Below are 12,758 nucleotides of genomic sequence, written 5' to 3' on the forward strand. Positions count from 1 at the left end.
CGGGTCTTGGCTCATCTGCACTATGAGTTGTTTGACAGCGTGCAGCGTGGGGTGGGCCCATGGAGAGGGATCCTGCCAGTGGCGATTCAGGTCGAAGCCCATCAGAGAACACCTGTATACACAAAGATACACACAAAACACACACACACACACACACACACACACACACACACACACACATACACAAATTGGCCAAGAGGTAGAAAGTGCATGCATGTGTATTAATAAAGTAAGCATATGAAGGTAAGAACAACTACTAATCAGTTTCTGTTGATATGCTGCTCAGCACCATTCTGTGTGAAAGGAAGCTGATGAAAATTCCCTCTGTTGTTAATGATATTATAGAGCTTGTCACTGTAGGGAAGAAAGAATCCCCTGCTACTATCTTTGGAGGCAGTGACAAGGAGTTATCACTAGATGGCACTCACAAACGCACTTGGAGCACGGAGCTGATGCTTATCTTAGTGTGCATTAGTATTCCTGAGGCTGAGTCTATTAAGTAAAAGGCAATTATGAAGAAGGGAAAGAGAAAAGAGGAGAGGAGGAAGCCCACAGAGCTGCAGCAATAGTGTTAAAGACAGAGCAGGGGAGAGGCTGGACACAGAGTGAAGAGCCCTACAGCCAAACACTATCTTCCAACAAATGCATTGCTGTGAGCTATATGAATTCATTAAGCTCCCTAAAGGTGGAGTTAAGAGGATATCATCTTGTGTAGCAGAATGTAAACGCATGCAATGTGTGAATTCTTTTGTAATATAGCGAGGCATTCAAATGAAGAATAAAAAGATGTGTGTTGGTGTGTTTGTGTACCTGTAGTTGCCCAGGTAGACTCCGTCAGGATTAAGCATGGGGACAACCTTGAAGATCACATGATCCCTTAGGATCTGAGCCACAGGATGTTGGCTTACAAGGAAGTCAATCACACCTGCCAAACGTTCAACATTCAACACACACACACACACACACACACACACACACACACACACACACAGAAATAGACTTGAAAAGAAAAGCGACGTCGGGTTGGCAGTTAATTGAGTTTTGAGAAACAAAAGGAGAGGGAAGGACAGCGAGGGGCATCGTCAGAATCTGGGGAGGAATAGGAGACGTCAAGTCTAAATCGATACAAATGGAATGGAGCAGACGGCGCTGGAAAAACAGACAGCACGCGGCGGGCGAGGAGCCAACTCATCTGATTCATGATGATGCACACACACTAAAACACACACATTCAAATAGACTGATACCACAGACAGATTAGATGGACACATAAATAAATAGTTAGAAAGGAAGATAAATTCTTTTTTCCCACCCCAGTACCTATACCTCATCTTCACATCAGGCCATCTCTTCACCTTTTTTAAAAGACTTTGTCTAGTCTGTTTCTGAATCAAAATAGTGGACCGGGGCCAACACTAAACATAAAGCCATGGCCTTCATCCCACTTTCCTCGTAGCCCTTTCCTTCTCCCATAAACAAGGAAGCTGGACCCAGAAGACGCAAACCTGCTCACTTACCTCAGTCTGAAAAGGAGGAAGAGAGTACAGAGTCATTAAATCTTTCTAAAACTGTCTCTTAGCTTGTTGCCCTGCACAAGGAGACAATTTCCCAAAGGTTCCTTGTTTTTCAAGCTGTTTTATTAGTTTTGAGTCCAGAGCAGAGACGGTGCAACCCAGTGATATCTTTAGATTGTATTTCCAGAGTTATTATACAAAACAACAGGTTCTTGTATCTATTCCTGTATCATTAGGACAGTTGCAGAGCTTATAAGCCTGCACTCAAACCATGGAAATGTGGCCTAAAAGATGAGAACATTAACAAAACAAGGGAGAACCAACATGAAGATGCGATTAAGTTATATATTTTTTTTAAATTTAGAACCCAGTGCTTTGAAAACTGGGGGTAACTAGGGCCTAAAATCAGGATCTTAGCCTCCGCTACAGATCAAAGTAACAGACAATGGACTCAGACAGGTGTTGGTGTTTTAAACCAAACAGGTTCCGACCAGTGGTGCTTCATCTGAATAGAACAAAGGACGAACATTCAAATGTTACCTTGACAGATAAAGGAGGCAGGAGATTCTCCAGGATGAACTCGAGATGTGAGAAAGACCAGCTTCTTCCCCCTCTCTGGACCTGGAAGGTCTGTCAAGCAAGACAAAGCCATTGTGTCAACTGAAGGAAAGGAGTTTATAGTCAATCCACAAAGGTGAATTATTCCAAAAACTGCAATTGACAAAGGTCAAAATTATGTTGTTATTATTAGAGTTAGACGCTCATTTTGTCCATTACAGTCCAGTTTTAAAGGTTTAGTCAAAACACACACTGACCTGGCTGCCCATTTTTATCCAGATACACATGAATCAATCATCAAAAGAACACACACACACACACACACACACACACACACACACACACACACACACAGAATATTCAACAGGCAAGGTGAATTATACATCTACAGAGGTCAGGAGTAGGCAGCAACAGGTGAGACTCAATAGAAGTCTTCTTTTATTGAAGTCTTCAGGTCTGAATGAAGAATTCTCTCTGGCTACACGTTTCTCTCCTACCTGCTTTGACTTTTCAATTAGATCAAATGAGCTGGACCTTACATGTATGAGCTGCTTGCTTATCAATGATGGCACATTTTAGAGATATACTGTGGAGTGTTTGAAACATCAAATCTTTGAACTCTCAAAGTCAATAAACCTCTCATTGTAAGAGGTTGTGTAAATATTTAAAGGGCAGCATTTGTTCACATTTCCTAACAGCACACAAAAGCCTGGACGACAAAAATAAGAGTCTCTTAACCTGTTTGAATTTTTTTTTGCTGTTTTCTTGGCCCTTGGTTCTCCTCTCATCTGTTGTTGCTAATGGATGAAAGTGATTGTGTGCCTCATTGCTATACACAAACTTAATATCTTATTGATTCTTTCACCTACTTCTGCTGAGCAGAGAAAATGCTAATTAGCAACAGGCTATGCACCTTTTCTTCTGCTTAATTCTAATTTAGCTCCAGAGATGTGTGTGTGTGAGAGAGAGAGAGAGAGAGAGAGAGAGAGAGAGAGAGAGAGAGAGAGAGAGAGAGAGAGAGAGAGAGAGAGTGAGTGTGTGCATGTGTGTCTGTATGAGTGGTTAGGGGTCGTAAACAGGAAAAAAAATTGTTGTTCCGTTTAAGTACTCTCTCTCTGATTTTATTTCGCTTTTCTTTTCCCTCTGCCCTTCACAGAGACAAATGGCTTTGCCATTCAGGAGTCTCCGTGGAGCGGGGCGGCCCGTTTGTTGTAAATGTGAGTGCTTGCGGTTTGGCCGGCCGCTGGGTGCTTGATGGCTGTGAAATTCCATCACTAGAAATTGTACTTTGGCCTCGACCCCGGGCCACCACACAGGCTCTTGATACAAGAACACAGATGCACACACACACACACACTAGAGCACAAAGCTGCAATCAGGAGTTAAAAAAAAAGAAATAGGAAGGCTTACACATAGGACAGCTTTTCTGCCTACATTAAAAACAAGAAACCAGAAAGTTGAAAGCCAAACCAGAGGCAGCTGCCAAGGTCCCGACTGTCGGGGAATTCAACCGTGCTAACCATGCTACATTTAGTCTCAGAGCTAGTGCGCCCTCGCTGCTTCATCAAAACAATCTCTTACAGCAGACTCCTGGAGCTTACAATGGATCCACTGTTTATATGTGAGTGTGTGTGAATGTTAGTGACTATGTCTCCTCAGGGCTCCCACAAACGCTCCCCAAGTAGTTGTTGTGTTTATATGTTTGTATCTCTGTGTTCCTCTGTATCAGGCTGTGCCCATCCAAGCGATGTAGCACAAAATTAAGTCCCACTATTCCATAGGCACCCAGACACCCAGAGGAAATCCAGCACAGCAGAGAGGCTATATGGGAAAGGAAAATATAACTTTAGGCTCAGGTTGTGCAGGACAATTAAAAAGAAGTTTAGGGTCAAAGTCAGGGTCTCAGAGCACAGCAATGCAGCAGCAACTCCTGACCTCAAGGTGTCAGTAGAGATCAGCAGGCAGGGGCCAGGCTGTTGACACGCAGAGGTAACGAATGACAGAAGAAAAGAGAAAGAGAAGACAGAGGATTGAGGAGTAGCTTTATGAGACAACAAAAATGATCAAACTCTCTTTCCTCCTTCTCTGCAGAGAGCTTTGAAAAATGTATCATGGCGATAAGAACGAAACATCGCTGTTCAAACAATCAAAGTCGCCTGTATTGGCTGCCTTTTATAATATATATTTGGTATTATTTTTTAGATGAGCCACATCCTAAATGTGTGTTATGATGACACACTTATATAAATTGTGTAAATTTAGGCCCAAACTAATGACTATTATAAATTATGTTTTATCTTCTTTATATATTACATAATATATGAACTGATCATTTTTTTCTTACAAAAAAACCCCCAAATGTATTTTGTGCAGTAATAAGGTACAAAACACAACTTTTCATTCATATGACAGGGCTAAAAGTGAATTAACAGCAATACCAGACTTCAAGCTTCAAGCCATCACAGTCCTCTGACCACATCACTTAAACGTTTAATAATCAGGGAAATAAATAGTGAGAGAGGGCTACAGTTAGAGGTTGGAGGCTGGCGAAGGGAGGGGTTGTGTAACAATGAGTGACTGAACGCAGCAGAGGCAGAATTTATGCCCACACTTCCAAATCAAAACCCTACCTCAGCATATTTCTCACCTGCCAAAGTCACATGCCGCACTGTACACTACATTACCACTCGATCTCTCGCAGAGACGGCAGAAAAAAAATTAGAGGATGTCAAACTACGATCAGCTCTGATAAATATGTAAATCAGTGGAGAGAAGAAAAGTGGCAGTGAAAAACAACATAAATTTAATGGAAACTGAAGGTCAGGCCTGATTGTGCTGGTCAGCTCTTTCTGAGGCAGCAGCAGTCCTGGGAACTTTGGGTTCAATCTCATAAGTTGTGACATGATGCAATTAACTGAGCTCGTCTTCATCAGTCTTCCTCAGCCTTCCTCAGCAGGAACAAAGGAGGACCTGTCAAGACCTTTTTGGAAACTTCATGGAATATATTTAAATACGTTTACCCAATTAAAAAGTTAATTTGATTTGAGAAATAAAACATCTCAGTCACACTTTAAGACATAAGGCTAGGGGAGTCCTAGGATAGGGGATCTTTTTAAGATTAGAAATAAATGACCAATAATTGCATTGGACAATTAACTTCTGTTTTGTATTTAGACAAGATAACATAAGTAATAATAGATTATTAAATTAAATAATGTCTCTCTGACCATAGTAACCCCATAAGTCTCCAACCAAGGCCTCTCTAAACCCCATTCACCCAAACACACCCACACGCACACACATGCACACATGCACACACTCCCTTGCCCACTCTCTGCACTACGAGTTTTACACTGCAATAAATTAGCCTCACTCTGGCGCGATGGCAACAAGACGCGCTCGGCGCCCTGCCCGGTGCGTCATATCGAGGATGGGCGCGAGCTGTAAATTGTCACTGGCATTGAATTTATACAGAGCCTTGGGACGAGATGCAGCAGCGTGTACTGCCCAGCTGAGTGAGCCCCAACAAGCATCAAAAGCTCTGCACCTCTTCACACACACCCTCCCCTCCCTTGCTCCCCCGCTGACACCACCCTCTGCCACCTCAAGGACAAACAGAGAGAGAAAGAAACTCGGATATGTGCTGATATGAAGAGGGCTCTGAAGTCATAACAGTTTCATGATGCTGGTTTCTTCCCTAGTATTTGATCAGGCCCCCCAACTTAAATTTTTTAAGTCTGTTCCTGTCGGTATGTTTGTGTTTGTTGGTGGTGTCAGGCCTGTAGCATGACTCTGATTTATTCAGCTCATCTCATGGTGGGGAGGGCAGGGGCAGTGCCATGGCCTCGTCATGCATTCATAAAGCATCCCCCGTGACTTCACAAAGCACACGTTACACAGCTAAACTGTCTGCAGGAGGAGAAGGAGAGGGGAAGGGAGGGATGCAGAGTGAAAAAAAGTAGTCCCTGCATACTGTTCTCAAACAGAGCTACGGTGGGTTTTATATTTTAATTTTTTTATTTTACCTGACATAGTAGGTAGATAAGAGCGTTCAGTGTTTCACTGATAGATGGCAGCATGCAAAGAAACAGAAAATGATGCAAAACATTCAGGGTTTTGTGGTTTACAATCAAAACAACCCAAGACATGTTTTTCTATTCATCTGTATGATTTATAACAAAACGTTTCAATGCTGTGAACCACCATTACAATTGGACACATTTGAAATTGGGGGTGAGTCCAATAAAATCAACAGGCCTGTAGTTGTATTTAGTAGCAGAATACTGTACGGTGTCACAGAGGCATAATGTATGACACCTTTCTGAGGTAGATGTTGAGTGAACCCACTTCCACTTTCCCTCTTTGTACAAGCTCCCTCATTTCCTCTTTGTCTCTCTTGTCTAATTATCTGACGTTTGTGGATAAAGCGGGCAGTCAAGATATGGTGGTCAGAGGTGTATCTGTGTGTGTATGTCTGTTGGTTTGATGTATGTGTATGATAGAGAGAGCAGACCTAGCCTAGGGAGGGGATTACAATGGCTATGTCGAGATACTTCGACTGGCATCCCATCCAGACAGAAAGGGGAGGGACAGGGAGAAAGAGAAACGAAAATTGGAAGAATCATGAAAGGACAGAGGGATAGAGTGAGAAATAAAAAGGACAAGACAGATGGGACAAAGAAGAGACAGAGAGACAGGCTGGAGCAGAGGAAACCCTTGAGATGACAGCATGTAAATACGCCAACGGCGAGCTTCTAAAGTGGGGATGAAGAGGCGGCAGGATAAAAAGCTCCGAGCGCTGTGTGATTACGGATCAATTTGCCGCAATCAAGCCCCCTTATGGCTGGTCCCTGTGAAATGGAGAGATTTCTGCTCCTCAAGGGCGACTGTGATGACAGTGGAGGTCACAGAAAATGGGAGTGACGGAGGGACACAGGGAAACACACAGACGGAGGGATGAAGGGGAGACGATCTGTCCTAAACATCAGCATTCAGGCCTGAGCTGAAGAGCTTTCCAATTATGTTAATGCTGAGAGGTGGTGGTGAGACACACACCTTTAGTGATCATTGACCAAAGAGCAGAGTGCTGCTACTGAGAGCTCCAATCCTGTTAGGGTTGCAAATGAGTGCTAAAGTGGACACACCATGACAATAATGAGCTAAATGATGACTGTTGTGTATACTGTTAAAATGCTGACATGATGTTGATTTAAAGCAGTAGAGTTATGTACAGGTATAAACACTTATAAGCTTCTCTGCTATCTATGGGTCAACACGATGGGTGTATTAATGTTCATGTGTTACAACACCAAACAGTGGAGTGGAGTACACATGTATAACTGTAGCAAAGAGGAGACGTTCATAAAACCATGTAAGATAAAATCTTATTGGTCCTGAATTGTTGCTGACAACAGAGGAAAAGAAAGCTCACACTCTCCGAGAAAATGTATTTCATCATTGAAATAAATCAAATTTCTTTTATTTAAGCTGGTGAAATACATGTTCTGAAACATTGGAGCCCTGCAGTGTGCGAGCATCTTTTTCTTTATTTTTAGTGACATTTCTGCTCAGCACCTGCTCTCCTTGGTTTGAATGTGCAAGTCTCTCGATTGCTTTTCATATTGTTGAATAGTTGACATCAATTTGCTGCTTAAGGCAATACATGGTAAGTGATGCACTTTCAATAATTACCAGGGGATTTATCAACCATTCACTGTATCATAAGTTTTAAAAATCAAGATTAACTGAATCATTGTACCTTGTCTGAAATAGACACTTGAGTTTCTTTATTGTTCAAGGTTTCTTTTAGAGGTTTTAATATGTTAAAGTCTGAAAACCACTATGAGTGAAAACATAGAACATTTCACTGAACTAAAGAGCAGGTTTTATTTGATCCCAAATCAATACAACATTTAAACTACAAATACTAAGATTTAAATTAATATGTTCTTGAATAAGAACTTGAAGTTATTAAAAACCCAGAAAATCCTTTACTGTATATTAATACATATAAAAAGTATCTATCACTTACTGTTCATATTAAAAAGGGTTGAAATGTATTTTTTTCAGAACTTGCTTTTTCTGCCTCTGACATGATTTTTTTTTAAATGCCAGATAACTTGTTAGATTTCTCAAGTCAAAGAATGCAGTTTCAATCATTCTAGTGAGACAGCTCGCTGAGAACGTTGCAAAAGCCTTGATTTTCTGAAGACATTTCTTTGAGCAGAGATCCCGCTACATGACACCAGAAATGGCAAAGGATTCTGTATGTGACAGTAAAGCAGTTGCAAAAAATATAAAATAAAATCAACAAATACATCTATGACATGTTTTAAAAAATATCTTTCATACATATAAAGCAGTATACTTGTATGTTCTCAAAGCAAAACGATGCATTCATTTAAATATATTCTTTCTTAAAATACTCTCAATGCTGAGGTTAAAAAAACAAACTGTTTTCACAGGTCAAACCGTTCTAAATCCAGGCTTGCAATCATCGTCTATTATGTGACATATTCTTTGTCTTGTCCTCTGGGCAACAACAACCACCACCACTCCAAGCTTTACTTAACACCTTCAGAAGCAGCCTGTATCTCTTACAGTGACACACGGTTTTATGAAACACTCTGAGTGTTCGGAAGGAGTGGGATGGACGTAGAGGGTGAGACAGAGATTCCTTGAGAGAGAGAGAAAAAAAACCTCTGTCAAGTATCTAAAGCAATATGCCCTTTAAGTGATATGATACAAACATCTGGCGCAAAGTCAGAGGCAGGGACTGCAAGGTTTGAAGGCATTGGTCACAGGCCTTTACTAAAACCCAGACTTCTCCTCTCTCTCCTTCAGAAAATGATGACAAGAGAAGAGAAACATAAAAAGGACGGATGGCTGGTGTGTGCGCGGCATGATACAGAATCAGAGCCAGTCAGTAATAGCCTTTTTTGAAGAATGCGCCACTGAACTTTAAGGGCCGTCTTGCTTGAAAGGACGAGTGACAAATAGGAAGAAAGGAGAGGGAGAAATGATTTCTGAGGGATATACCTCCTACTGCGCTGCCCTATCATTGCACCATGGTGGAGAAGTGTGTTTGTGCATGAAAAAAGAAATCAGCTACACACCCGGCGAAGGGGGACACGTTTTGTTCTTAAATGTCAACCAGACAACAGTCACTTTTTAGAGAGAAGCTGTAACTAAAGTGTATCTGACAAACTGGGCCTTCACACAGTCAGACTGAACTGATGTGTACTTCTTTATTGCTCTGTCTCTTCCTATCTATCAATAATTTCTGAGCCACAACAATACAGCCAGGCTGAGGTAAACCACCATAGTGCAGCCAAGCTTTAATAACTACAGTCACGCCTAAAGCTATTTCTTTCACTCCATTTTTCCGTCTTTCGATTCTGTTCGATTCTACACGTTTTGTCTCTGCTTTTTTTCTCCTTCCTCTCATAACTACAAAGGCTCAGACTGCAGATCACTCTCAGTCTTCTCAACATGTGCATGGAGGAACCACTGTGTTTGTGTGTGTGGTCATGTGTGCATTGCAGGCATCAGCTCGTTTCAGCGGCAGCGACAACACTGTTCAGCAGTTTAGTAACAGGCCATTACCTTGTTAATACCAGTCTAATGGGTGTTGTGCAATTTTAAAGCCACACTCATGTTTGTGCCATTAACAAACACTTAGCGCTGCGTTCAAATCAAAAGGCCAAAGGGACACGACAACAACAAAATAACAAAGACCTCATGATAATATGCTCCGTCTCTTTATTAACAACAGTAACATCAAGACCAAATAACATCCCCCTCTCCACTGACATAAGACTGTTTCTAAATGTAGTAGCCTGAGCTAAATATTAAATTTATTAAAGACTAATATTGTTATTCTTAACATACACCGATGTACATTTTTATGTAAAAGAAAGTGTATATAAACGGATCACTTGCCAAATTTCCTTCTCTTTATCTGAATATTTTCTGCATGTAGTGGTTTTCAAATTGGCCTGAAAAAGTCAATCACGTAAGGATGCTAATATATTAGTGCTGTATATTAACATCAGCATGGTTGTGTTAAAACAAGTATTTCTCTGTCTTACCAATATAAAATCCCAGAAAGGTTCTGCCTGCTTCTTTTTTTAGCACTATGAAACACTGTCTTCAGTGTTTCCCCTCATATCACTTCTGAATTCAGCTTAAGTTGAGTTTGAGTAGAATTGTTACTTATTGAACCATACTTGATTGTGTACGTCACTGTAGCTATTTCTCATAATATAAAGTTGCCACCATGTGTGTGCCTTATCTCTCCTGTTGCCTGGCACCACTACAGACAAAACAGGACTTCTTGGTGTTGCTTCATTTACAGCATGGTATTCCCTGTAAACCACAAATTGGAAATCTTTAACTTCTCCTTTGTATGGATTAGACAAACAAGATACAACATGTTACTCTGATATCTGTATTGAAATTTTGGACGGGGCCATTCTTTTATCGATTCCTCATGCTAAGCTAATCACCTATATGTTCATGGGAGGTGATTTACTGTATTAAACACACAGAGATAAAGTTTGTTAATGAACTTTTTTGCAAGAAGAGGCATCATTGCATCTCTCCAAATCTTGAATAGCATCAAAAAACATGACAGAGGTCCATAGTCACCTCTATGGACCTCTGTCCATATGTACAAAGAAACACACTAAACAGAGAAAAGGTGTAGTGTTGCTTCTGTTTGCACCTTGCAGTAGTCTTTATCATCTCCTCTACTGCAGATTTCTGGTATTTTTATCCTTGACAGTTGTGTGTCCCATTTTAAGAGCGGCACTCTGTCCTCCTTAGCTCGCTGGACAGCTCTGACATGAGAAAAAAATCGGTGTGTCAGGCAGTCCTGTTTTGAAACAGGAGTGCAGTTCAGGTGAGCAGAGATACACCAGTAACCTTTTCACCTGGTGCTGCTGTCCATGTATAAACAAACTAAAGGAAAGAGGAAAAGAAAATCCAGGATTTGTGAGCTATTTGAGCAATCTGTATGTAGTTTCTGTGAGCTATACTGTCTTGTTTAGGGCTGAAAAAAAAATACTGCCAATATAAAAAATGAACTGTTAAATAGACTACAGCCTGAAGGTTTTTCTAACGTCACCATTCAACACCTCAAAGAGAATCTGACGTATCTGGTGCGTCAATCATTTTTGCAGACTTTGAACTTAATCGTGGCTATGTTCACCCTCTTAGTGATTTCGTAGGCTTTCAGTGGGGTATCAGCTCCATTTAAATGCATTTATTCATTCTCCTTTCCCAGTCAGACAGTTACACACTGCTTTTCATTGCATAAGACTCCAGGATGCTGGAGAGCTTGAACATCTGGATTTGAGTCTTATAGTGCTTCTTTCTTCTCGTCAATTTCAATTCACAGTGTTGTGAATTGTTGTCCTATTACTCCAGATAATGAAACACAATAACAAAGATGAAATAACTACATTAGATAGTGTATAAGTATAATACGTAAAGCACTCTTCAACACAATAAAGTGCTTCACAGCAGACAACATTAAAAAGCCTTCAAGCCATGATTATTATAAAACACCTTTTTTTCTCAAAGATTAAGTACCACAGCTGAGTTTGATATCTCCTTTTCAGCTTTGTCCAGAGACAGGATAGAGATTTATATGGGTATTTGATAAGCATGACACTTTGTTACTGAACAGTCAGTGTTGGAGACTCTTGTTGACTGCAACAGTGCTACACAAAAGTGTTGACGGACTACTCAATATGCATTTATTATCGTAACAAGGCTCATTAAATTTTACCCGCAGGGTGCTTTACCTGTTCCATTTCTGTGTCTTTGGTTTTGTTTCTATGATTAAAAAAGACGAAAATTAGAGGCGTAATCCATCTCCCTAATCTCTCTCTCTGAGCAAACTTGAAAGGATTTAAACTCAGCATTACACCTGCTGTTAATACAACTCTGTGATAAAGCGAACATCAAATGTCTCAGATAACATCGCCATGTTATCTTTTGAAATTAAATGACTTCTCGAATATCTTTAAGAAATGAATTTTAGATAGCTTTATCCCTGGTTAAAGAAAAAAAAAAGCAGATGTGAGAGGAGGAGAGCTGTGAATTGAAATGAAAACAGGAAGCCTTATAGTGATACAAGCTTGAATAAATAGTGACATTCATGCTGTAGAGTAGCTTTTTCATCATATTCACAGCTATAATACACAGTGTGCGATGCAAACAAGCTTCTTAGAAATAAAACAAGCTCTGAAATGCTAATTGAGCTCATGACTCCTGTTTGTCTCATCCTCTTCTACTCCTGATTGGCTTGCTTGTTGCAACAACGGCATGCTGGTTGGTTTAGGATTAATGTGGTTTCCATGACAACATGCCTGCCTGTAGAGCTGTATTGGAATGGATGCATATATGTGTATCTGTGTGTGTATGTGTGCGTGTGGGTGTGTGAGTGTGTACTGTGTTTGAAGTGGCAGGCCTATTCAACAGCTTTGATCAGGGAAATGTTTGTAGTGGGGGCAAACCTGGAGAACAAACAGGACTTCAGAGAGATTAGCGATCTGTGGAAGGCACGCACGCACACACACACACACACACACACACACACACACACACACACATACATACACAAACACACACACACACATGCACAGTTAGTGTCTGGAAGTCAGCTTTTTAAGTAAAATC

At 40.8% G+C, this 12,758-nt stretch overlaps 1 protein-coding gene across 1 annotated transcript in view; it reads right to left on the minus strand.

The window, feature by feature from the left end:
• agbl4 (AGBL carboxypeptidase 4) overlaps positions 1-12,758 on the minus strand; it is a 252,937-nt gene that overhangs the window by 25,422 nt on the left and 214,757 nt on the right. The window contains exons 7-9 of the mRNA XM_079350574.1: positions 2,055-2,144; positions 811-925; positions 1-112 (exon numbers count right to left, since the gene is read on the minus strand). Of these exons, the coding sequence (XP_079206700.1) occupies positions 1-112; positions 811-925; positions 2,055-2,144 (317 nt within the window). The remainder of the gene's footprint in view (positions 113-810; positions 926-2,054; positions 2,145-12,758) is intronic.

The sequence above is a fragment of the Symphodus melops genome (genome assembly GCF_947650265.1).
Source record: "Symphodus melops genome assembly, chromosome: 8".
In the NCBI taxonomy this organism is placed as follows: domain Eukaryota; kingdom Metazoa; phylum Chordata; class Actinopteri; order Labriformes; family Labridae; genus Symphodus; species Symphodus melops.